Genomic DNA, 25,896 nt, shown 5'->3' on the forward strand with positions numbered 1-25,896 from the left:
AGTGGATTAAAACCAACTAATTAGTCGGGGTTTGGTCCATTATAATTTTTTGAAGACCATTTAGACTAAAGGGACAACTGAGCAGCAAGCAAGGGTGCGTCTCTCCTGAAAATCAGAGTGCATACTGTTATACTGTCTGTTCGATAAGCAGAAGGGTCTCTCTGTGTTCTTAGATAATGGCAAAAAGTTGTTGCTCATGTCTTGATTATCACAAGTTGTAGAATGATATAGTTATGCAGAAGTTAGTCTGTACTTTATTTCATGGAAGAGACTTTTGCTATCCTAGAACAGAAAGACAAAAAGTGAGTTCTCTAGTCAGGTTTTAAGGACTCTAAAAAATCCACATACCTAATCTACCCTTTGTTGCAAGTACCGCTTGATTATGGAATCCCCTTCTTTAAATTTTAGCGACTGATAGAAGCATGTGTAAGCAAACAGCTTGCCATTCTGATTTGATAGCTTTAGGTGAGTAAATGCTACACTGCCGATTTGTGGAATTAAAATGGCTGCCAGATAACCACCCTGGCCATGTTTAGAGTGAAAACGGGTAACAGATCATTACAGGCGGCCATTTCGACAGTTGACGTCTGGATGCATTGTACAAATAGCAAGTATAAATGAGCAGTGTAGGAATCATTGGTGCCAAATAGTGTGCAAAGAAAAAAAGCCACCTTCATTCAGATTTATTTGCACACAAAGAAATAAGTTGTTAAAATATGCTTGTGATTCTGTTTTTGCATTCTAAAAATGTGTATTTTTTAAAACTAATATTGTGATATGCATGTTTACATTCTAGGGCTTGATTGTAATACAAATGGTTTGTGTTTGTTTGCTATACGTCACCAGAGGTTTTTTTCTCTCCAAAAGGCAATATGCACTCTTGGAATTGTGCTCAATAAATAGCCATACATTGAGACTACATACTTGTTATTTAATATTTAATTGGCACCCATTTTATTTAATCACCCTGAGAATCCCCTTTTCTAAAAGGACTGTAAGAAAACATGTCTATTCTGGCTACACAATCTGCTCAGTATATCCGGATTTAGGAACACTCAGCATACTGACTTAGCCCATAATGTTAGTAAAACTGCTGTGCTACTGTAGGAAAGCATGTCCATGCTGGCAATAATAATGTAGGCCAGCATCCCCACATAAGAACACTTATGTTGGGTTTGCTCATAATGTCAGTAAAAATGCCATTGAACAGTAAGAAAACATGTCCATATTGGCTGCACAAATGTAGGCCAGTATACTCACATAAGAACACTCATCATGTTGGATTGTCCCATAATGCCACGCCAGAAAAAGTATTCAATTTGGTTTGAGAGCTAACAAACAAATAGTGACCCATCTCCCCGAGTCTGCACACACACAGTCATACAGATTCAAATGCGCACCCATACAACAATGTACAAAGTGCACTCTCATTCACATGCACACCAAAACACTACATACACATGGCACTCTCATTTACATGCATGCCCATACACAACATATACACTGTACCCTCATTCACATGTGCACACGTGCAAATATGCACTTTTGTAGACACAACTCCCCCAAATGCGTTCATATATAGATACATCCATATACAATTGTCTTTCCTTTTCTTACCAAAACAATGCCTCAACTTATACACAGCTCTGGGATTATTGCCACCATCACACATGCAGATGCAGATGGTTTTCTGGCTCCCATGCACCCTGCAGGCAGGAACTAGGATGCACAGGAAGGTTTGAATTGGACACCTTGATCCATGCAATGTTGGGGAAGCCAGATCACAAACAGTACATAGGAACATTTACCAATTCATTTGTCCACAATATATGCCAGCATAGCAAAAATCTATGTTGGCTGTACCAATATATGCTTGTGTTGCCATGTGTTGTGTAAGAACATCCGTTTTTGGCTTTGTCTAGAATTCCAGTAATGTCAATGAAGTCACTTCTATGCTGTCTGTGCCAATATAACCCAGTACAGCTATGTAATAATACCCATGTTGGCTTTGCCCATAATGCCACTTAAAACATGGCTGAGGTACTAGCTTAAGCTGCAACATCCACATCCACTTCTGGGAATTACAGACACAGTTGGCAGAGGTTTACCAACCAAATTTCTAAAATGAAAGTCCATGTGTGGAAGTGATTCATGTGAATGGCAGTTTTGAGGTTAATTGTCCTGTATTCACTTTGAACAAAGACAGATGCTACTAAAAACTAATGCAAAAGGAACTTCCCAAGGAAGTCCTGTGTTAAGCCTTGCGTGCCATTTTTTATCCTATCAAATGTCTTCTCGAACAGGTTTTGGATGCCTTTTTGATATAATAACCAACCACCTCCATGTTAGCTTCCTATTAACGTTTTAAGGCGTACTTTGCGTGGCCCAAGAAGTCAGACATGCTCCTTGAATCATGGCTGGTACCTCAAAATATGTCCACGTAGGACTGCAAGTCACATTTTCTTTGCCTGGCTCAGTAACAATACGCATCCACAGAGGAGCTGAAGGCCAAGAATGCACTGCAAATGCCCCCCCACCCAATTAATCGGGATTGGTGTAAGTATTTATACCATCTTAGTGCCAGATTTGATTGGCATAGAGCCAACTGGATTCTGAGATTCTCCCCTGGAAAGCCCCTACCATTATAGGCAGCCTCTTAGTATTGTCTTACTATATTGGCATTACTGGAGTCACTGATTGAACAAAGCACAGAAAGTAATCCAACCATTGCCAAAGTAGTTTAGAAGGGACCTATTTTAAGACCAAATTCCTAGGTGTAGCAACGGGAATCATGCAGGTCAGAAGCATTGTCCTTCGTGATGCCTCATTGACACCTATACCACTAGTTACTATGACCTACTGTAATTTCCTGACAATTCCTGTATTAGTGGTTACACGATAGGAGGGTGGGGGTGAGCTGAAGGGGCAATGAACAAACCTGCCACTGCTATGCAGGCCTAAGGGGAACAGGATACCAAGGGGGTTCATAGGAGAGCTACCGGGCTCAGTGGTTGTACAGGCAGGCTTACGACTTCTCAGGGCAGAGCATAGGGTCACCTTTTTAATTGATAGGGATCCACAAAGGAAACCCTGTGTGACTGCAGTAATGTTAATTCCCACTGATTTTTGCAAATGCATTTGGCCGAGCTGCAAAATGCCAAAATGAATAGTCGATGCCATGACCCAGATCATTATTGTTACATCACAAACAATTTAACTTTTCATTTTGTTTTTCATCAGAAATGTACACACTGGGCGGAAATAGTTTTGGTGCACCATGTGTTTTTCCATTTCAATTCAAGAATGTGTCGTACTCTGCATGCACTACTGCAGGAAGAGATGATGGGAAGCTGTGGTGTTCTACTTCATCTAATTTTGACAAGTATAAGAAATTTGGATTCTGCCCGAGTGATGGTGAGTGATGCATTTTTAGAGTTTTTTTCAATGAGTTCCCAATAAGCAACCAGTGAAAAAAAGTTAACAACCAATAGTGCAGTCCCTATAGACATATAACAATGTACACAGACCAAGTGACATTTTAGAAGGTTTGACAGAACTTTCTGATTCTTGCTTTCATTTTACCTTGTTATGAGAAACCCATACAAAAATGTGTATATGATTATTTGAAGTGTCTATTTTTGAACAATTGAAAAACAAATGGGAAACAATGGGCCTCATTACGAGAAGTGCGCTAAAAACGGGGTAATTACTGACATGGAGGAACTAGCGGGTCCGTGCTCGTTTGACGCTGCTAATAGCGGCTGATTACGAGTGTGCAAGCACGCGCGAACCCCCATGCCGGTAATGGCCATACCGCCATGCTGCTAAAGCCCTCCAACCCCCCAATAGCGCCATCACGGGACCCGCAGAAACCGCCTCCGCCTAGGAGGCACCCCTTAATACCGACCCAGTAATAACATCAGGCTAATACTGGGCTCGTAATACCGGACCTGGAAGTAACGTCATTGCGTTGGAACGGGAAATGCGCAGGCGGCCATCTTTAAAAACACAATCCATTGCAATCCTCCCAAACCACCAGTGTTGCACAGGAGAGACCAGGGCCTCCTAAATCAACATGTCCAAGGCATCCAGAAAATCAAACCCCCGCATGCGCAAGAAGCGTTTTTCCGACGAGGATCTCAACATGTTGGCGGACACTCTCGCTGCCCATGCTGAGGACATAAACACCCACAGCCTCAAAAGGGAGGCGCAGCAGAGGAAGAAGGAGATTTGGGAGGAGGTAGCCTGCAAGGTATCTGCAGTCAGCACCACCCCACGGACAGTCAAAGACTGTAAGAAAAGGTGGGATGACCTCCGCCTTAGGGTATGCAACACCCTGGCCAGCAATCGGAGGGAGGCCATGGCCACAGGCGGGGGTGCCCACTCCGACAAAACTAATGCGCTGGGAGGAGACGTGTAGTACCTTCATCCAGATGGAGTCCATTGAGGGCTTCGGGGAGATGGAGACGGGTGCCGCAACATCTGGAGATGGAAGTGAGTGACCCTGCAGACCCCAGTAGGGGAAACCATGATGTATCACAAGTGATCTGGAATAGAGTCCAGGCAATGCAATGCATGTCCCAACACACACACATCAACATATCCATGTCCAGATGGAGGCCCAAACCCTGCCACACTGAAATGCATGCTGAGTGCCAATCCCATTACCAACAGACAGCCAACACACACGGAACATTCCCATGTCATAGATCACACAAACCCCAATACAACAGCATGCCACCTGCCATGCAGCATTCCTGAATAGAGACGTCACGGCAAATGCCAAAATGCCCCCTTCAAACTAACCTGGCCCTCATTAGGACCCTGGCCTAAGTGTTTAACTGCGCCGTAAAAGGCTGCGGCGCCGTTAAACACTTAGCGCCTTACTATGAGGTCCCTTTGCGGGACCCGACCTGAACGACTGGTCTAGACCAGCCGTTAAAGTAGGGACCCGCAAAGGGACCTTGGTGCTAAGTACAGTACTGCAGTTTTCGGTACCGTGCTTAGCGCCTTCCCCAGTCCCATTGAGCCTATGGGGCAAAAATGGGAATGGGGAAGGGCCAATGTTCAATGGGGAATTACTACCCGCCAACCTTGGAATGGGGTGGTAATTCCCCATTGAACATTGGCGGACTCGTTACGATACCGGCACCAACCATGGTGCTAATAGCGCCATGGTTTAGCGCCAGTCTCGTAATGAGGGCCCCTGTGTGACACACCTGTAAGATGTGAACACCAGCGGACGTCGAGGCCAGTCGCACCCATTCTGCAGAGATAAGTTCTGTGGGGGAGGCAGCAGCCACAGCCCCACTGAGCGATATTGAAATTGGAGCGGAGGAGTATGTGGACAAGGAAGGCTGAATCCATGTGGCATGTCCACACACCCCCAGCAACCCGTCTGCCCCCCAACCCCATATTCAGGCCACACTCTCCAGCCCCATTGCGGATCCTGCACTCCACAGCTCAGACCTCAGCACCACCCCCGAGGCCAGCCCTGCAAATGCACACCCGGTCGCACCACCCTCAACCACTGCTGCTCCCACCGACCTTGAGACACGGCTATCAAGGGTGGAGGCAAGACAGGACGCTATGCTGGAACTTGTTAGACAGTATGTGGCGGAGGGAGAGGACACAAGGCGGGAGATAGCGCAGGCCATCGCAGGGAACACTGCTGCCATTAATGCTTCTGCAGTGATGATGCGTGGCAGTCTGGGGGCGGTCACGCAGGTTCTGAACTCAATTCTGCAGCCCATGCGGCAGCAACATCCCGCGCCAGCCGTGCCAATCACTACGGCATGCACCCCATCCACCAAACCCCCATCCTCCACACCCGCTTCCTCAGCACCCTCCACCCCTGTGCGTCTGACAAGGCGGAGTGCAAGGCAGTCAGAAATGCTGCCCTCGGACACCAAGAAAGCAGGGAAATAGTGTGGCCAACAATGGGAGTGGGGGAGATGGTGTCTGTGGTGTATAGGTGTTTAAGGGGGTGTTCATTGGGGGTATGGGGAGTTCATTGGGGGTATGGGGAGTTCATTGGGGGTATGGGGAGTTCTCTTGGGGGGTATGGGGAGTTTTGGTGGCGGTAGGTTGCACTTTTTTGTAGTTTACATAAATACACCTGTTGTGTGAAAATTAATTTAATGCCGGGACATTGTTAATATCGTGTGTATCCATTTTATTCATGTCAGTGTACAGTGCCCAACTCCCCACATACCCTGTGAGCATGTCCACATGGGACCAGTGCTCATTGTAGCACTGACACATATCCATCAATGTCCCTGTGGTTCAGAAGTATTCGTCAATCAGTGATTGGCGTACAGCACGGCCATCTTGTGCATCACGTACTGGCAGGGGTGCTGCTTCTCCTTCGTCTTCATCCTCATCATCCACACCCGGTGCATGCATGTCAATTTCAGGTGGCACTGGTACATTTCTCCAGACGCACATGTTGTGCAGCATGACACAGGCCATGGTGATCTTTGCCACCTTCTCAGGCTTATAAAGGAGTGCATCCACCAGACCTGCTTAGGCAGCGGAACCGCGCCTTCAACAGGCCAAAGGTCTGCTCAATCACGACATGGGTACGGGTATGAACCCGATTGTACTCCTCTTCATGGCTGTTCCGTGGGTTCCGCACAGGGGTAAGTAGCCACGGCTTCAAGGGATATCCTCCATCACCTGCATGGGAGTACAAAGAGGTCTGTGTGAGTCACTCTGAGCTGCCACCTTCAGGATTCACAGCCATGGCTGCAGCAATTTGCTGTTGACATGCACATGTCCCTGTACGTATGCACAATATTATTTAGATTCATTGTATGCTGCAATATGGTGTGCTAGTCTGGATGGCGTTGAACGGATGATGCAGGGTGATTACTTGCATGCTGATACGGATGTACTGTGCATGCAGGACAATGTCCTGCCTCCCATGATTGCTGTGTATACTACTCTGTGCATGATCACACCTGCCACATTGGCACAGTTGGAATCATGTTTGGCCATGCATTGCTTGGCATACCCATGGTGGCCAGGGTGTGTGTCGTACATGTTGTCATTGATATACTGGACTGGTCCAATCTGTGGCAGTGATGTGTCATGTTCGGGTTGGGAGGTTCAGGTCAGGAGTGTATAGCTCTGCGTCAATTGTCCACTCACCGCCAATTCCCACCCTAGTGGAGTATGCATCCCCCCACATTCCCACCATGGTAGAGTATGCATCCCCCCCACATTCCCACCCTGGTGGAGTATGCATCCCCACCCACATTCCCACCCTGGTGGAGTATGCACCCCCGCCACATTCCCTCCCTAGTGGAGTATGCATCACCCACCACATTCCCACCCTGTTAGAGAATGCACCCCCCCACGTTCCCACCCAGGTGGTGTATGCATCGCCCCCCTCACAGCCCCGATGCACTGCCATCGGCCAGTCAGGAAACTCACCAAGCAGCCAGGCACGTCATCCAGCATGTCGCTCCATGTGACGGGGTAGTGTGGAGTTACGCAGCACCATGGCATGTGTAGATCCAGGATATCGGGCGCAACAGTGTGTAATGATCTTGCTGGAGTCACATACCATCTGCACATTGATGTAGTGGTATTGCTTGCGATTGCGGTACACCGCCTCTAGGGCATGGGGGACTACCAATTCTGCATGCCAGTGCATGGAAGCCTACTTTGGTGTTGGCAATCTCCTGAGCAGTCCGTGGTAGGGATATGTGGGTGCTAGCGTGCTTCCGGAGGGCATCCAGCACTTGGGTCAGCATGCGTGAAGAGTGGTTGTGAAATGCCATGCAGCTGGCCCACTGTGTGCTGGTAGGTTCCTGTGGCCAGGAAGTGGAGCACAGACACCACCTTTAATAGCGGGGGGATGGCAGTGCGTATTTCAGTGAGGCTGACGATGTCGTCATGTATCATTTCCACAATGGTGGTGATGGTTTCCCGGTCCAACCGGTACAGGGTGTGGATCTGCTCAGGGGTTAGATTGAATGGACTGGGTCTGATGCGAGGGATTGGTGGCTGCCTACGGGGTAAAACTGGCTGCACTGGTGGTAATTGCTGAGCCTGTCTCACCCTCCTTCTCCTCCTGCGTCTCCTCTGTGCTGCCTGTGGCTGTGGCTGTTGTTGTAGTTGGTGTTGTTGCTGTAGTTGTAGCAGTATAGGCATGTCCTCCAGCCCCATGATTGCAACAGCTAGTGGTATCATTTTGGTGTGGGAAAGGGTGTGGTGTGTGGGTGTACTCCTTTTATACTGGGACAGGCTCCATTGACTCCACCTGTGGTGATTGTGTGCACCTGTGGCAGTTGCCTTGACTGCAGGTTGCTGTTTACAGGTAGTCCGCGATGCCTGTATAACCGCCATCGTGCAGGCCCTAATTATTGTCTTCGGGATGCCGGTAATTGCATGCCTGCATGAGTTGTGATGTCTTCCTCTTACCGGCATCCCGGTATTTGCTCTGAGGAGGGGCGCGTGTATGCATTCGAGCCAGTGTGAAGGGGCAGGGTACGGGCGGTGGCGGTATTGGCGGGCTGTCGGGTTGTAATGGCCCGGACCCGTTAATGATGCCGGTAATGCCATTCCGCCTTCCTATTTTCATGACCTCTATTCTCGTAATGAGGCCCAATGACTTAAGAATGGTTCAGCATAATTAATAAGCTGTTATAATGAATACAGACATTCCTTTGACCTGGTTTGCCTGAAAAAAAATGTTTTTAATGTTAAATCATTGCATTGAAAATTTTCATTAATACAATGGTAATTCAAGGGATAAATACAATAATAGTAAGAAGAGAGGATATCTTGGAGTTGATTACAATTATGGAAATACAATTATTTTTATTGATTTAATTTAAATTTTATTTTAAAATGTTTTTATTGGCATTTATAAATACACAATAATACACATCTCCGATATTTCCTTATCCTTATTGTAGGTATACATTTGCATACAGTTTACATGCCTTTAATAACCTAAACAACAAAACAACCAGCACAAACTGTATTCACTTAAGGGTTATACATACTGCTTGAGTTCTTACGTAAGGTGCAGATTGTTCGGGGCACATCCTGAGATTCAAATGTATCCTTCATAGCGTCCCATGTAAAAAAGCACCTGTGACGTGCAGTTTCTGACTTCACAACAGGGGCACACAATCATGTGAGTAATGTACAAACACTCACAGGGGTTTGTCATCTGAGGGGTGGAACATATCCCAGATCAGCGCTTTCTAGGCTTCATAAGGGGCACTAGCGTCCGCCTCTGACCGGCCCCCCGCATCACCCCACACTCTCGATTCAACCTCTGCCCAATGCTCAAATTCCTTGTGCCAGCATACGTATTGCGGGCCCTTGGTTGACTTCCATGCCATTGCAATACATCTCTTAGCTAGCAAGCATGCCAGGTCCATACATTTTATGACATGTTTGAATTTGCCATCCCTGGGGTACGCACCTAGCAAAGATTCCTTTGGATTCCAGGCATATCGTGCAATCCCAGCTCTTCTGCAAGCATGTTCTATTCGCTCCCAGAATCTTCGTGCAAGTCGGTAGTGCAGCCCTATTAAATTTGGACATCATATGCGGTGTTATGTAGGTGCGGTACAATGCATTCAACTGAATTAGTCTAAAGCAGGAGTTCCTAGAAACTTTCCGAGGGTGTAGTAGTTTACGTTCCCATTCCTTCTCCCCTACATCCTCAGCCCAGGTCTGCCTCCCAACGTGTCTTCAGCATTGCACTGTTGGGGTTGGGCCTGTCCACCAGGTATGCATAAATTCTGGATACCGATTTCCAGCCATCGCTCAGGCCGTACATCAGTGTCAACAAGGGGCTTACTACTGGTTCCTCCGGCCATTCCACCCTTTTCCCTTTTGCAATCCTCCTCACCCTCTGGTACCACAAACATTGACCTTTCGGTAGCGCTTCCTGTTCCATTAAGGACCCGAACTCCCTGAACACACCTTCCGCGTACATGTCCCCCCATGTGTAAATACCCCAGCCTTCCCAGTGCCTCATCACCACCAATTCCTCCCTACCCCTGCAGACATCTGCAGCTATTGGGGCCTCAGGTGAGTATGGGCGCTCTACTTTCAGCAGCGTCAGGGTCCTATGCCACACCCGTCGTCCCAATGCGACGAGCATAGGCGTGTTGCCTAAACAACTCAATGGTAACCACAACATTGATGCTGCAACAGCACTGATTCAGAGGTGGCCTCGCCTGAGAGCCACCTGGTAACATAGCTGAGTTGTGCTGCAGATAGTACCACTCCAGATATGGTAATTGCATCCCCCCCTCTTTGTGAGGGAGATAGAGCGTTGCACGTGCAAATTTATGGCGAGCCGTACCCCACAGGAATTCCTGTAGCAACACTTCTAGTAATCGAAAAAAGGAGGCCTTGATATAGTAATAGACATTATTAAAAAAGTACAAAAATCTCGGCTGGATTATCATTTTAGTTATAGCAATCCTGCCCATCAACGACAAAGGTAGTTTGGACCAGAACGTCATGGACTTCCTCAAGCCCCTTACCACATTTGCAGTGTTGCACTCATGCATTCCCTCAGGTGTATGCCCAATGTGCACCCCAAGTACCGAAATGATTCTGGTTGCCATGGTAGCCCCACCTCCGGTAGTTCTCCTGCCTCCACCCCCTTCAGACAAGCCATCAGGAAGTTTTGCATATTTATCCAGCACCTCCATAATGAATGGGGCGTTTTGGCGTGGATTCTTCAGGTATAATACGTTGTCCACATATAGTGAAATTAAGTGTCCTATCCCCCCACCCATATACTTGCCTCCGGGAACTGCTTACATAGGTAGATCGCTATTGGCTCTAGCCCCAGCACATACAACATGGGCGAGAGCGGGCATCCCTGCCTTGTGCCTCTTTGGATATCCCAAGTAGATGACACTAGTCTCCCAGACTTAACCCTTGCCACTGGCGTGGTGTATAGTATCTGTACCCATCTGATAAACAGTTCACCAAACCCAAACTCCGACAATACTGCTAGTAGCCATTCCCAATATATCGAATCGAAAGCTTTTATTTCATCTAGCGAGAGTATTGCATACTGCTCTTGGTAATCAGTAGTTTGTGCAATGACGTGTTGTAATTGGCGTAAGTTCAAGGCTGTGCTTCGACCTGGAATAAAACTGGTAATGTCCCCATGCATCAGGCCCCCAATCACTTTGCACAGCTGCCCACCTAAGATTGTGGTGAGGATCTTCATGTCGTAGTTTAGCATGGCCAAAGGCCCATAGGAATCGCATTCGTCTGTGGGTTTCCCTGGCTTGGGCATCGGGATAACCAGTGTTTCCCTCATGCCTGCCGGAAGCATCCCCTTTGTGTAGGCCTCTGTGTATACCTCGCGCAACACCGGTGTCACAAACGACGCATATGTTTTGTAGAACTCCGGGGGGAGTCCATCGCTGCCCGGGGTCTTACTAGTGGCCAGTGATTTAATTGCCTCACATATTTCCTCAGCCGTTATGTCTTTGTCTAGTGCTTCGCGTTGAGGTGTACCCAGCTTGGGGAGCCCTATTTCCTCCAACGTGCCCAATAAATCATATAACAAAAGTATCAGGCTTATATAAGCGGGAGTAACATTTTGCAAACGTGTCATTCATTTCTTGTTGGGTCTTATGTGTAGTGCCCTCCTCGTCTTAAAGTTCTGTAGCTAAAAGTCTCGGGTGCTTCCTTTTACAGAGCCACAACAGCAATCGGCTCGGTTTGTCCTCTTCTGCATGCGCCTTAGTGTTTTTAATCATGTAATCAAACTTGGCTAGTCTCCGCCAGGCTTTCTGGCAGCTTCTTCTGGCTTCAGCCAGTTCCAACTCCCTAGCTCCATTTCCTTGTGTTCGGTTCTCCATATGACATATGTCGTCTTCCAGCTGCTCCAGTTCCACTCTAAGTGTTTTACGGATACCCCCCTGCACTAGCACCTCCCCCCTCACCACCACTTTCATCGCCTCCTACACTGTGCTCCAGTCCTGCACGCTACCCACGTTACGTTCCAAGTATTCCTCTAGCTTGACTTTGAGCACATCCCTAAAGATCTGATCCGTCACAGTGTCAGTGGGCATGTGCCATAACAGTATGGGAATCCTCGGCCCAACCATCTTCCATTCCAGCAACAGCGGTGTGTGGTCCGAGATCGTTCTGCCCAGGTATTGTGCCAAAACTATTTCCACCATCTGAGTCCTATCCACAAAGAAATAATCTATTCTAGTGTACAAGCCATGGGGCGAGGAGTAGTAAGAGTAGCACCTATCCCCAGGGTGGTGTTCCCGCCAGACATCTGGGTTATGCAGTGCAGTATTTAGTGCCGGGGACGGCAGACAAGTGTTTTTCGTGGGTGGGGTTGACCTTTCTAGCTCTGGTTCTCTGACACAATTAAAGTCTCCCCCCAGATGAGAAAGCATTCCCGGTGTGGTGCCATTCTCTCACATGTCTTGTGAAGATGTGCTGAGACACTATGGTGGGAAGTAGGAGTGGACTATACATACTGCCACGTGTTTAATATAACCCCATAGGACCAGACACCTCCCCTCAGTATCAGCCTCCACCTCCTGCACTCGAAATGGCACAGCAGCATTTATCCATGTAAACACCCCTCGAGCGTACTTAGAGTTTGCCGCCCCATAACCCTGTCGCCCCAAGCGTTCTTTCACCTTTGCCATTTCACCCTCCGTGAGGTAGGTTTCTTGCAACAGTGCAATGGCCACCTTTTTCCTATTGAGGTAAGATTTCCCACGGTTTCTGCGCAAATATGTACCCATTCCCCTTACATTCCAATACCTTTATATTAGCAGCCATAGACTAGTGCAGCTGCTCCCTCTCGCCCACCAGATCCACTGCTCAACCAAATATTGCCATCCCCTCCCCTGCCTTTTACCACCTTAGTTTCCTCGCCCTTCTCGTTTGCATCTGCCCTTGCCAATAGACATTCCCTTTTAATTACCCTCTTGCATGAAGAACCAAAATCCATACAAACAACAAACAGAAAGGAACTTTTGCACCCAGCAGCTGCATGTTGTACACAGTGCTCGGGGGCCCCCGTACCGGCATAGCAACAGGCCAACACCAACTTATGTTTGGGGTAGACCTTCGAGCCCAAGGCAGGGTGACCAACCACTGCCCCCGTCCAAGCAGTAATCATCTGAAGTGGTTTTGATTTTCACCTATTTAAACTCGACAACCAGTGATAACCATGTGATCTGACTTCAAAGATAATAATAATTTAAATAATAATAATAATAATAATAATAATAAGATCCCCAGGCCCTCCTCCCCCTTGTAGCAGTTCCGCAGCTCACATGACCGATCCGTCCCCTCCATCCAAGTTGTTATGTTCCAACCACACTGTGGCCGCTGCCAGAGTTTCAAGGAAGAACGCCCTACTTTTATAGATCACCTTGAGTCTGGACGGGTACATGAGCATATACTTGATGTTCAATTGCCCAAGCCTGTCTTTCATTGGCACAAACGAGTTACATGCCCTCTAAACTGCCGGTGTGTAATCAAGGTAAACCGATATTTTAGAATTATCCCGCTGTGCCTCTCCCCTCTCCCGTGTGAATTTCAGTATGATTTCACTGTCCTGGAAGTTTAGAATTTTTACAATCACTGGGCGAGGGTGCGACCCAGGCGGGGGCCTTTTTTGCAGGGACCTGTGGGCCCTTTCCTCCACAAATCCCTGTGATAGGTTGCCGGTACCAATTTCTTGTAGCAATAGATTTTCCACATATCCCGTGGGGTTCGGGCCCTTGAGCCCCTCAGGAATTCCTAGCAACCCAATATTGTTCCGGCGAGCCTGCCCCTCTGCATCTTCAGACCGCAACTCCAGCACATCATTCCTTTTTTCCAGCTCATTCAGCTGCTTGTCCATATTCCAGGTGGTCTCATTGGTGTCCTACAGAGTAGTCTCAGCAGTTGTTACCCTAGATTATGGACATCCTGTCTCATCAGCTGCATGTCCACTTTGACCTCATCAATTTTTGTCTCCAGAGATGTCCTTAATGCCGCAATCGCCATTAGCACCTGATTGTCCTTGCTGCCATGATCTGATGTCTCCACGCCTTTCTGTGCCGCAGCACTGCCTTGTGTCAATTCCCTTGCCTTGGCCGCGTTGTTGAAGGAGTCCATGATTGTGGACTTATTCTTCCCTTTGGTTGGGGACATGCCTTCACTCACTGGTGTGTAGGCAGTACTCTTGCAGTGATTATCGTCCAACTCTGGCACTGCTGGGTGCCTTCTTGTTCCCTAAGACAGCAGCGCCCGTGGGCACTGCTGCCACCCAGTACCATCCAAGGTTGCCGCTCGGTAGTTAGTGAGCAGTGTTGTTAACCTTAAGTTGTATAGTTAGTTCGGGCCGTGGTCTTAATCACCCCTGGAACCAGACCACCTCTGCCAGGCAGTGTCCTTAGTTATCTTGTTGAGGCATCCCCTAGCTCATGCACTGCTCGCCGCTGCTTCACAGTATTCTCCACCCCAGTTGGACCTCAGACCACCCTCATTCCGTCCCTTGGTACTATCCACCAAGCCCGTCAGCTCAGTGATGCCTTGGCTCCTCATCAAGTCACTTACATAGAGGCCAGCAGCTCTGCTTTCTTCAGGCACGCACCCGTCACAGGCCTTCAATGCGCTTGGCTTTAGCACTACTATCCGACCACTGGGGCCGCCAGTGCTCAACTCCCCAGCAGTCACAGAAAGCTTGTTTGGCCACTCTCCTGTGTGTAGCCTTGGTTACCTTTGATCGCTGTCTCCCAGTGTCCTGCAAATCATACTGCAAGTTCCGTGCCATTGTCCCAGTGTTACAGGCACCCAATGCTTAACTACTAGTTTGTCAATATAGCTGCACTATCAAGTGGTTCCAATGCATCCAATGCGCTAACCAAGTTACACTGCACCCCTTTCAGGCAAACACACACCCCTGATCAACACCAGTCTCCTTCCAACACCCACTGGGTAGTGGGGACCTCTCCTGCTTTGCTACGCTTTAGCCCAGGCCCACTCCATGTCCTGTGGAAGCCCGTTATTTTGCCTTGAAGGCAGCCCCTCAGTGATGCTGTATGCCCTGTTTCTGCACGCTCTCCCAGCAGGCCAACAATACGCTGATCCAGTGCTCCGTTTCTCCGCTCCTCAGTCCACTCGCGCACTTCCCCTCTCAGTTTCACAGCAGCCCCGCTTCCAGTCCGCCCTGTGCTGTGTTCGCATTCCCATATTTGTCTCTAAAAGGAAAAAACTAAATTGCAATTAAAAATTGAATGAATAAAGTAGCAGCAGGAGATTGACATGACCAACATAGATTATGGCTATATTATGAGAGAGCAATTTGGGAGTAATAGGGAATAGCCTTGGTAACCAATTCTGTAAGTACTGAATAGGTTTTGAGGTCAGTATCATTAGGATTGTATTGAATATATAGTTTGGGAAAAGGTATAGGTAAATTATTGTTAGATAAATGTGTAACGAGGAAGATGCCAACAGAGTGCCATTTTTGTAAAATGACATTTTTGGGTTTAAACAGGAAAGATTTATTAAACCATAAAAAGGCTTTGATGGGATCTTGGGTAATGGGAGAACATGAGATTGAGTAACTATGCATTTTTGAAAGAATGGAGGAGTGGGTGTTTTTTAATATCCCGCCCATGAGGATGTTTTGAGAAAATGTGAGGAGAGTGGAGCTATAAATTGTGATTCCAATCTAATCCAGGAAGGGGCATTGGTCAATTGGGATTCATATCATAGGAATAGAATGATTTGTCATAGCGAAAAGGATTTCTGATATTTAAGAAAATCTGGTAATATGACTCCACCAGGGTTCTTACAGGTTTTAAGTTTGTTCAAAGCAATTTTGGGGGTTTTATTTTTTGAAAGAAAGTTAGAAAGAAGTGTATCTATTCTTTGGAAGAAGGTACATGGTAACAGCACTGGGATCACAGAGATATAGAAGAGTCATTTTGATGGAATCTAATCAACCCCACATTAAAAGAAACAGAGTAGGCCATTGATTACTAGAAGAGTAAACCTTGTCAATAATAACATTTTGATTGAGAATTAAAGTTAAGGGGATATCTTTAGCAATTGAAATACCCACATATTTGATGGAGAAGGTGCATTACTTCATGCAATAGAGAGGAATATTAGATACAATGCAAGAATTTGTCAAAGGAAGGATTTCTGATTTATCTAAGTTTAACCTCTAACCAGAGACTTTAGAAAATAGATCAGTGGTATACATTAGTGCAGGAATAGAGGTAGATGAGCCAGACACGCGAAATAAGATATCATCATCGTAAGCAGAACATTTGGTACAAGAGTCTTTAATGACAATACCTTTGATATTGGCGTTAATTGTAATACTTTGAAAGAGGTACCATAGCCAAGATAAAAAAGGAGTGGGGACAATGGACATCCTTGTGTAGTTCCACGTGAAATGCAAAACATTTTAGAGAAGGCATTATTGATGAAAATACTAGTGGAGGTTGTAGAATATAACAGTGAGATACATTTAGAGAATGTAGGGCTGAACCTATGCTATAGTAAAGATTCAAACAAGAAGGGCCATACAACTCTGTCAAAAGCTTTTTCTTCATCCAATGCCATGAGAATGAGGGGTTCTGGAGAATTGTATGCATGTGAGAGGACATTAAAGAGGAGTCCAATGGGGGGGCGCTGTTTCGCAGGGAGCCGATGCAGACCTGAGCCCTTAGAGCTTCTTGCAGGCTGCTGCCATCCTTAAGTTGAAATCCTGTTTCCACCAATTATCCTGCAGTGAGACACACACTCCTGGGAACCAGAGAGTGTTTGCTGCATTTTGCTCTGCTCCGGTGGAGAAGCCGAGGCGTTGAGACCCCGGAACGACAACTGCTGCGGCGAACACCTGACCTCGGGCGCCATCTTGGGAGCGAGGAAGGTGCGGTAGGTCGGGCCGTTACTGCCGGCGTGGAGAGTGGTTTGCAACAGCTGCCCAAGGCACGCCAGAGGTTCAGTGACACGGAAAGACAGGTGCCCGGCACCAGCGAGCTGCCTGCGCACCCACCTCACCAACAACTGGTGCTGCACAGTGGGGATGTGGGCTGCATTCGCACACTGCAAGTGGCGCAAGGCACTTACAACAGTACCAGCAATCCAGGGCTCGTTTGCCACAGAGAGCCATGGGGGCCCGCATCTAATACCGGAACCAGGCCTGCAATCCAGGAGGCATTCCCAGCGTGGGGTGAGACAGCCTGCAAGCTCCGGACAGTGGCGAGGACTGCTGGTGAGGCAGGGACACATAGAATCTGCCACCAGCGGAAGACACCCTGGCAAAATAAGGGTGGACTGGAGGCCAGAGAAGCATACACTGTGGAGGGAAGCATGAGCCAGTGGGGGCTCTGTATTTTTGTGTATGGATGCCCCCTATCCTTACTGTGTAACACTGCATGCTACAACAGTGACTGAAGGGGCCACAGCCTTGGGTCCCTCATCCACCATTAGAGGGCACTCCATATAACAGCTCCCTGCTGGCCGCGAAATTGGATTGGCCTGAGCACCTGCTGGCATTATCCTAGTAGAGCGCAATGGCGGGGGTGATGGGCCGTGGCTTCCCTGGCCACAGACATACCCTGTAGGCAGTGGGGCTGCAACATAACCTGCAACATTAGTGCCAAAATAAGACAGAGCAGTATATCACCAGTGGACCCCCCACCCGCCGCAGCTCACACCCCGAAGATAGCAGACATGGGGGGGGTGAGACGCCGGGCTCCCAACTCTACCTCACTGATATTATGAGCACGATCGGCATGTCCAGGGCTTATGTGGAATAAATAATTGATGGCCTGGCATCAGAAGTGGTCTTCTTATGGCAAGATTTGCGGAAACACGTTACAAGAGTAGGGGAGGCTGAGCAACGCATCTCGGACTCCGAGGACACCATCATGGGCATGGAAAACATCAGGCACATGGAAAAACAGTTGGTGGCAGTCTCACAGAAGCTTACTGACCTGGAAAGTCGAGGTGAAGACAGCGAGGGAAGATCGCGCCGTATCAAACACTGCATTCTCAGGGTGCGGAAAGAGAAGAAGGGCCTAGCATAGAAACCTCTTTTTGGAACACTGGCTATCTGAGCTATTTGCTCAAAAGAAGCTTGGGTTTTTCCAGGTTATACCAGAGAGATCCAGAATGCTCGCCAATCCTTTGATTCATTGAAGAAAAAGTTAATCTCGCTGGGAGTTAAGTACGCCATCTTCTTCCGCTCACAGCTTAAAGTTTATCATGGTGGAACTGTCCATCTCTTTCATAATCCCAAGGACGCATGTACCTAGCTTGAAGCACAGATCTTGTCAGCACCTGGGCCAAAGCCACCTAGGGTAAAGCCACAGCCGGCGCTGGAATTTAAGACATCCCCGGTCCTCTTTAAAGCACAACCCACGGAGCGGCTCCCTGACACGAAGATCTTTTTGGAAACAGATGGCGATGGCTGAATTGGCTGCCGGCTCTCTGACTCTTGATCTTTTAATAATTGGGGTCTCCGACTGCTGGCGGGGCATGGTGAGGATCTGGGCCCTTAACGGCCTTGGTAATGGTCACCCCACACTTGGTTGATGAGGTTCTCTTGTGTCCGGTTGATGCAGGGTTAGGGTGACAGGTGCTTCTAGTTTGGGGGAAGTACAGGGCGGGGGGGATAGTTGAGGAAGTTTTCACGATGGTTCTACTGGGGTTTAAGGCCTTGCATTGAAAACCCAGGGTATGGGGTGGTGTGCGACGTAAGGATGGCACGCTTGTGGTGGAAAAGTGGGGGACATCCATTTTGTGAAGCACATTTTCTAGGGGGATGTCTCATGAGAGGGTGGTCTCCTTCCTGACGTGGAATGTGAATGGGTTGTGCTCCGGTATCAAGCGGATGCTACTAATGCAGTTCCTCAACAGGTATACACTAGGGTTTGCACTCCTTACTGAAACACAACTGGCATGAACAGACCGTAAGTTCTTTCAAAGATCTAATTATAGGTCAGCCTTTCATGCAGGTTTCTTGAGAGGGGCACAGGGCACATTTATACTGATACACAAGAGGATTCCCTTCCGGGTTATAGAAGTTAGGCCTGACCAACGGGGGTGCTTTGTCTTGCTCAAGGGAGAACTGTGGGGCACCATCTGGGGCATAGTGGCTGTTTACGCATCTGGAGCTGTTAAATGACCTCCAAGCACTGATTCTACAGGTCCATTGTGACACATGGGTGTTAGGGGGGACTTCAATGAGGTCATGGACCTGAGACTGGATAGAACCCACATGGGCACGAGAAACCCCAATCTCTACTCAAAACTACACACTTTTGCCGTAGCAACTGGGCTGGTAGACACATGGAGATTGTTGCACGCATCAGACCGGGGGTATTCCTTTTTCTCTGGGGTACATGCCTCAATGTCGCAGATCGATTATTTTTTTATCCCACTTGATCTGGCCCATAGGCCTCTCTCCACGACATTTTTGGCTAGAGGGATCTCAGACCACTCAACGTTGCTTATCGAGCTTAAAAGTGGACATGCGAATGCATATTATCTGGGCTTCCCTGGATCCGAGAGGGTCTGTCCGAGACTACTGCAGAATACTTTGAGATCAAAGAAGGGACTGTGGACAGTCATGTTACCCTGTGGGAGTCTGGGAAGAGGAGGGGTTCCTTGCTTCTGGTTCCCGGTTCTCACAACCTTGATCACAGCACAGGAGTCGCTGTGCATGTCGCCCTGGACAATGCAAAATGGGCACATTGGTCTATGCAGAGTCAGGTCCATTTGTCGGGGGAAAGGCGGATAAGATGCTTGCATGTTTGGAGAGGTGGGATAGAGGGGGCGGGCATGTAAGGGCTATAATAGATTCTCGGGGGAGGCTTTCATGGAGGATGCAAATATTGCTGGGGCATTTGCCGAGTTTTACGAGACACTGGATTGGCCCCAGTGGGGGTGGTCCTGGACTGAGGGAGTGAGAGTTCTCGATTCAGTGACCCTTCCGCGCTTAGACACTGAGTTCACTGAAACAGAGATAGGTGATGTATTTCTCAGCTACAGACTGGCAAAACCCAGGGGTCCAAAGGTTTCCCTATAGAGGTTTGGAAGCGGCTGGGAGTGAAGGTCACCGGGCCTCTTCATCACTTGTTTACACAGTGCAGGCAAGACGGATATCTCCCCCCAGACCTTTGGTCTGCCTGTTTAGGGGTACTCCCTAAGCCCAGGAAACCGCCTGAGCAATGTGCCTCATACAGGCTAATATCGCTGATCAATGGGGAGGGAAAGATACCGGCTAGAATCCTGGCCAACCTAATTCTTGGAGTGATTGGTTCACTGATTCTGCAGGAACAGTGCGGTTTTATGACCTTTAGATCTACACGCCTGAACCTTCGCAGGGTCCAATTCGCCATAATCCAGGATGCTATAATATAGGATCCGCTTGCACTCCTGGCGGTGGACTTTGAAAAAGCCTTTGGCTTTGTGTGCTGGGATTCACTGTGGGAGATCATGGGACGCATGGGGTTTGTGGAAAACGTCCTAGCCTGGACTCAGCTACTTTATCACTCACCTGTGGCAATGGTCAGGGTCAACGTGACAACCTCTGGGGCCTTTCCCTTGGGGTGGGGAACGAGACAGAGGTCTCCCCCTTCCCCCTGCTGTTCAAATTGGCCATTGAACTCCTCTCTATTAAGCCTAGGGCTGACCGGGGGTGGGTAGGATTTGCATGGCTGTGGGGGCGGACGGGTCTCGCTCTATGCTGACGGCCACCTGATATACATGAGCTAGCCCTCAAGCTCCTGTCAAGCTGTCACGCAAATACTTACGGATTATCAAAAGTTTAGTGGGCTTAAAGTAAACTGGCAAAAGTCAGTATTCTTTCCCATACAAAAGGGAGAGGGGGCCATCCCACAGGATTATCCCTATCCGATCTCGGTTTCTGGCTTCAAGTATCTGGGCATTCATCTGAGACCTGGACTTTCTGATTTCCTCCAGCTGAACCTCTCTCCGGTGCTGGACAGGTTTGTACTTGATGTGATACACTGGCAGCATCACCCACTGACTGTATTGGGGAAGGCAGCACTTTTTAAGATGATAACCCTTCCAAAGTTCCTCTATGTGCTACAAAACATTTCACTCCCGGTCCCCAATCCGATATTTGCCAGGAGTTATGCCACCCTTCGCGGGTTGTTGTGGGGCAGGAATGCATCACCATTAAAACACTGCAGCTCTCTGTGTGGGAGGGGGGAATGAGCCCTGAATGATTGGGTGCATGGAGACCCGAGGCAGCCCCACATTGTGATAGAGGTCCAATGGATGAGAGGGATGCAGCCTATACAAATGCTATATGGGGATGTGAGGAGGAGGACAGCTCTTCCGCTGATGCTGCAGGACACCCATCGGGTGTAGGCCATAGCCCATAGATACATAGTCTGGGGGGGGGGCACCGACCTTGGACTAATCCCCCTGGCACAATGCACTCCTGCCTGAGATACTGAAAAGGGGGCACTTCTGCAGTTGGGAGGACAGAGGGATCTGAAAACTGGCGGATGTGGTGTGGGAGGGGCGAGTTTGCACGTTTGGGGAGCTAAGAATATGTATTGTCTGCCGGGCAAGTAGTACTATTGACACTTACAATTGGCTCACGCGATGGGATCCCAGTTCACATCCCTGGAGGGGATACCACAGTGTTCACCCCTTGTGGCCAACCTCTTACCGGAAAACATCACCACTAAGATTACCTCCATCCTATACCAGGTCCTAAATGTGTTCGGGCCAAAGACCTAAACCAACTCAGGGAACATTGGGAAGAAGATGTGGGGGTACTGGAATCTGAGGAATGGGTAGAGGTACTCATGTTTCCAAGAGAGGTGGGGATATCTGCCCGACTTAGACTCATTCAATACAAGGTATTGCACTGAGTGTACTATTCGAGAGCGGCGTTGGCCCGGTGGGGGATAGCACAGGACGATAACTTTCTGAGGTGTGGGAATGCAGCGGCTTGCAAGGCTCTCCTTGATGCTGGGCTTCCAGGGTCCCTTAGATCCAAAACTGGTATTGATTGGAATATGAGGTGAGGCTGGATTCAGTAAATATGAGAAAGTGTTCCTAGCCACAAAAATGGGCCTGATGAAGGAGAACATTGCGGTAATGTGGGGGGTGGCAGTATGCCCACGGGTGAGCTGTTGGATGGCTGAAGTGGATAGATGTATATCCATGGAAAAACGAGTCTATCATGCTAGGGTCTGCCCTCAGAAGTTTCAGAAGGTATGGGGTAGATGGTTGGAGAGGACTGATGGGCACTGATGTTTGGTCAATGTCTCCTTATATTGCATGGAAAGATGGAATGCAAGACCTTCTCTGTTACTACTTCATCACTTCTGTTGTTTTCACACTGAATTTGTTTATTAAGCATTGGCAACTGTTTTATTGTCTGTTACACGATAATTTGAAAACAATGAAAAGATTTATTTTGAAAAAAAGAGGAGCCTGGTTTTGGATGAAGCATGTCTCCCCTTGATGACCCTGGTTTGATTGGTATTAATCAATTTAGGCATTACACTATCTAATCTATTAGCAACTACTTTAGTTAATATTTTTGAATTGGAATTAATTAGAGATACGTGACGATAGTTTTTAACATAAGATGGATCTTGTTGTGTTTAGGAAACAATATCAAAAGGGCTTCTCCACTAACTATATCTTAAGGTAAGAAAGTGTTTAAAAAGCTTGAGGAGATTAGGGCGTAAGGCAGAGAGAAAACGCTAAAAAGCTATTAGGAGTCCACAGGCCACAAGGCTTTACCAATTTTGAGATATAGTATAGCTCTTTGGATTTCCTCTAATGAAATGGGGATATGTAAAAAGGAGAGATCTACTGGATGGTCTGTGATGTTCTTGTTAGAGCGTAGGAAGTTGAGGATATTATCATTAAGGATAGTGTGGTCGTCCGAGTAAAGTTGAGGATAAAACTCGCAGAAAGCATTATTGATTTGCTCTGAATTAGTAACAATAACACCTTCTTGGTTAACAATAGATGTGATAATGTTTTTTTCTATTCTCTTCTTAAGATAAGCAGCTAATAATTTACCAGATTGATTGTATCCTCCATAAAACTTTGCTTTAGATCTAAGCAAGGATGACCAGGCTTTGCTCGTATTGTATTTATTAAATTATATGCACTTTGAAATGATGGACTTCAAAGTAGCATCAGAGGGATGATTAAAGTAAGCGAGTTCAAACGATTTAATCGACTGGAAGAGATCTTGTGAACGTTTTTCATTTTTGTTTTCTTTTTAAATGCAGTAAATTGTATAATGAAACCTTGTAAGGTGGCCTTAAACGTGTCTCAGTTATTATGAATAGAGGTATCTAGGGAATTGTTAAAGGTGCAAACTTCTGTAAAGAAGTTATTAATTTGCTGAATGAAATCCGGATCCTTCAACAGAAAGGAGTTGAACCTCCATCGGCATGCAGGAGTAAGGTGGGTACCCATTCGAGGACAGTAAGCACTGGTGCATGGTCAGAAATAATGAAAGGGCCAATTTCCAAATTGAGAATACTAGAAGCAAGCGTTGTATTAATGAAAATAAAATCCAGTCTAGAAAAGGATTTATGGTGCTGGGGGTACATACTTTGGTATCCGGGTGACAAAAACGTCAAGTATCAACAAGGGCAGGATCTTCTATAAAATAGTGAATTGCTTATGAGATTTAGAATGTATAACTTTAGTGTTGGATTTCCGATCAAGGGTGAAATCGCAAATTTGGTTACAATCAACACATATGATAAGTCAGTTGTAATATTTATTGAAAATAATTAGTTTCAAATTAGTGCAAAGAGATGGTTCCGTGGCATTGGGGCCATAAATATTAAGAATGGTAACAATGTACTTGTTGATATTCCCGTCAATTATAGACCAACGGCCAGAGGCGTCATGATGTTCATCAATTAACTTCTTTTATGAATAAGAATACTAGGACCACCCTTCTTACCAATTGCTGCTATAAACAATACATGTTTGGCTCATAACCTAACCAATTTATTTTGTTCAATGGATTTTAAATGTGTTTCTGAATACAAGCAATTGTTGGCAGGCACGTTCAGATCCCAGCCCCTCCCAAACGATTTAGATTGCAGAAAATATACTAACACGTGGGGAGCATGTACAGAGTGGCGTAGTGGGGAGTGGGGACTCTTATTATTATTAGAGATGACCGGTGAGAGACCCATATGTTGTGGAAGCTTATATATATATTTAAGGGGAACTAGCCATTTGCTTTGCGATAATGTCATGTAGAATACATTGCACGCGCACAAACATCTATAACATGAATCAACACTGTATTCGAGAGTAGGCCTGAATCCTCGCAGGCCATGTTGGAAACACAGAACAACAAGGCCTCTCCTCTGGCATGATTATCACATTCCAAATCCCAGGAACGGCAGGGAACACACACATATAACTGTATCCAATTAGCCCATTTTACAATCAGGCAGGAATGCGAGCAGCCAAAGGGGAGTAGGGCTGAGGCCCAGTACGAAGGCCACAGTCATGGGAGCCAGGGCAGAGGACCCGAGCTGCCATAACACGAGCTGAGATGTGGGACACCAACGCTGCCCAGAATAATGGTCATTCCATTTGAACCAGATGGCCAGGAATAATACCCCTAAATCCTTCACGAATTGGATGGATTAGTGGGACATGAAGGAATCCAGGCCTATCCCTGGGAGGAGTAGCTGATCAAGTGGGGTGCAGAGAACAACAAGGTCCGTGATTTGTTCCAGGGAGAGCAAAGGGTGATGCCAATGTTCATAAGGTTTCAGCAAGGAGGCATGATGGGGTTCCTTCTTGTCTGGGATGAGAAAAGAGTTGCTTTGTTTGCAAGAACCAGGCTGACCTCAAACTTATTTTCTGAGCTCATGTTGATGACCAGGTGCACATCACATGGCTATGTCTCAAAACAGGGTGGCACATTTTAAAGTTTAACTGATCATTTTACAGTAACCTGAGGTGAAGAGGCTGTTACCCACATGTGAAGAAGATGAAGGAGAAGATGATACAGCCAAAGGGAGAGGTGTCTATATGTGAATATTAGCATGTAAATAGGCTGTATCACAATTTCTTTTTTGTATACAAAATAAAGTTCTTGTTCTTCTTGAAAAGGGGTGCACCAAGCCTTTTTCCCTAGCGGGGTGTTCTTTCTTTGTCTGGTTGTTGTGAGGTTACCCTACAAAATATTGGTGACCCGACCTGATCCCTGACTCCACTGTGAGGACAGAGGATTCCTGGCCGGACATCTTGCAGTGCTGCACCCACCTGCAACGACCAGTCCCCTTGTGCGCACCTCCGGAAGGTTTACAGGAGCCGTGTTATCAGAATTCCTGTCTGTTATTCGGACACGTAGCTGTAAGTGCACCTTTTTTAGAAAAAAACAAGTGTTGTACGGGAAGGGAGTATGCACGGTTGAGTATGTGTAGAGTGGTGTGTGTGTGCAGTGAAGGAGGAATGGATGTATAGGTTGGAAGGCCACATGGCATTGTATATAAGTTAATATGATTTTTAAATAAGAGGACTGTCCTATAACAGGACCCTTTTCTATATTATTAGGGAAGAGGACAGTGCTGTGTAATGAGGAATAAAAGGATATGGATAGCTGCCCTGTATTGGTATGGGGTCTGGGATCTCTCTGCCCAGTAGTAGAGGGCGTAAGAACGAGAAGTAGTTGTGGTAGAGGCCTTTGTGAGCCTGGGATCTCCTCATCTGATATAAAGGGGAGGTGGAACAAAAAGGTAGTTTTTATTGTGATTTTGTTGTTTATTTCATTGTGGCGAGAAGAGGCCGAGGGCGGGCCTGATTTCTTGTGTGGAAGTAGGTTTGTGAGTAATGAGAGAGTATGTGAGGGGAGAGTGAATGCTTGTA

At 47.2% G+C, this 25,896-nt stretch overlaps 1 protein-coding gene across 2 annotated transcripts in view; it reads left to right on the top strand.

The window, feature by feature from the left end:
* PLA2R1 (phospholipase A2 receptor 1) overlaps positions 1–25,896 on the top strand; it is a 1,951,179-nt gene that overhangs the window by 177,623 nt on the left and 1,747,660 nt on the right. For both annotated transcript variants that reach the window (XM_069616352.1, XM_069616351.1), the window contains exon 3: positions 3,241–3,414. In XM_069616352.1, coding sequence (XP_069472453.1) covers positions 3,241–3,414 — 174 coding nt within the window. The remainder of the gene's footprint in view (positions 1–3,240; positions 3,415–25,896) is intronic.

Source organism: Ambystoma mexicanum, chromosome 9 (assembly GCF_040938575.1).
Source record: "Ambystoma mexicanum isolate Mex_15411 chromosome 9, UKY_AmexF1_1, whole genome shotgun sequence".
Lineage (NCBI taxonomy): Eukaryota > Metazoa > Chordata > Amphibia > Caudata > Ambystomatidae > Ambystoma > Ambystoma mexicanum.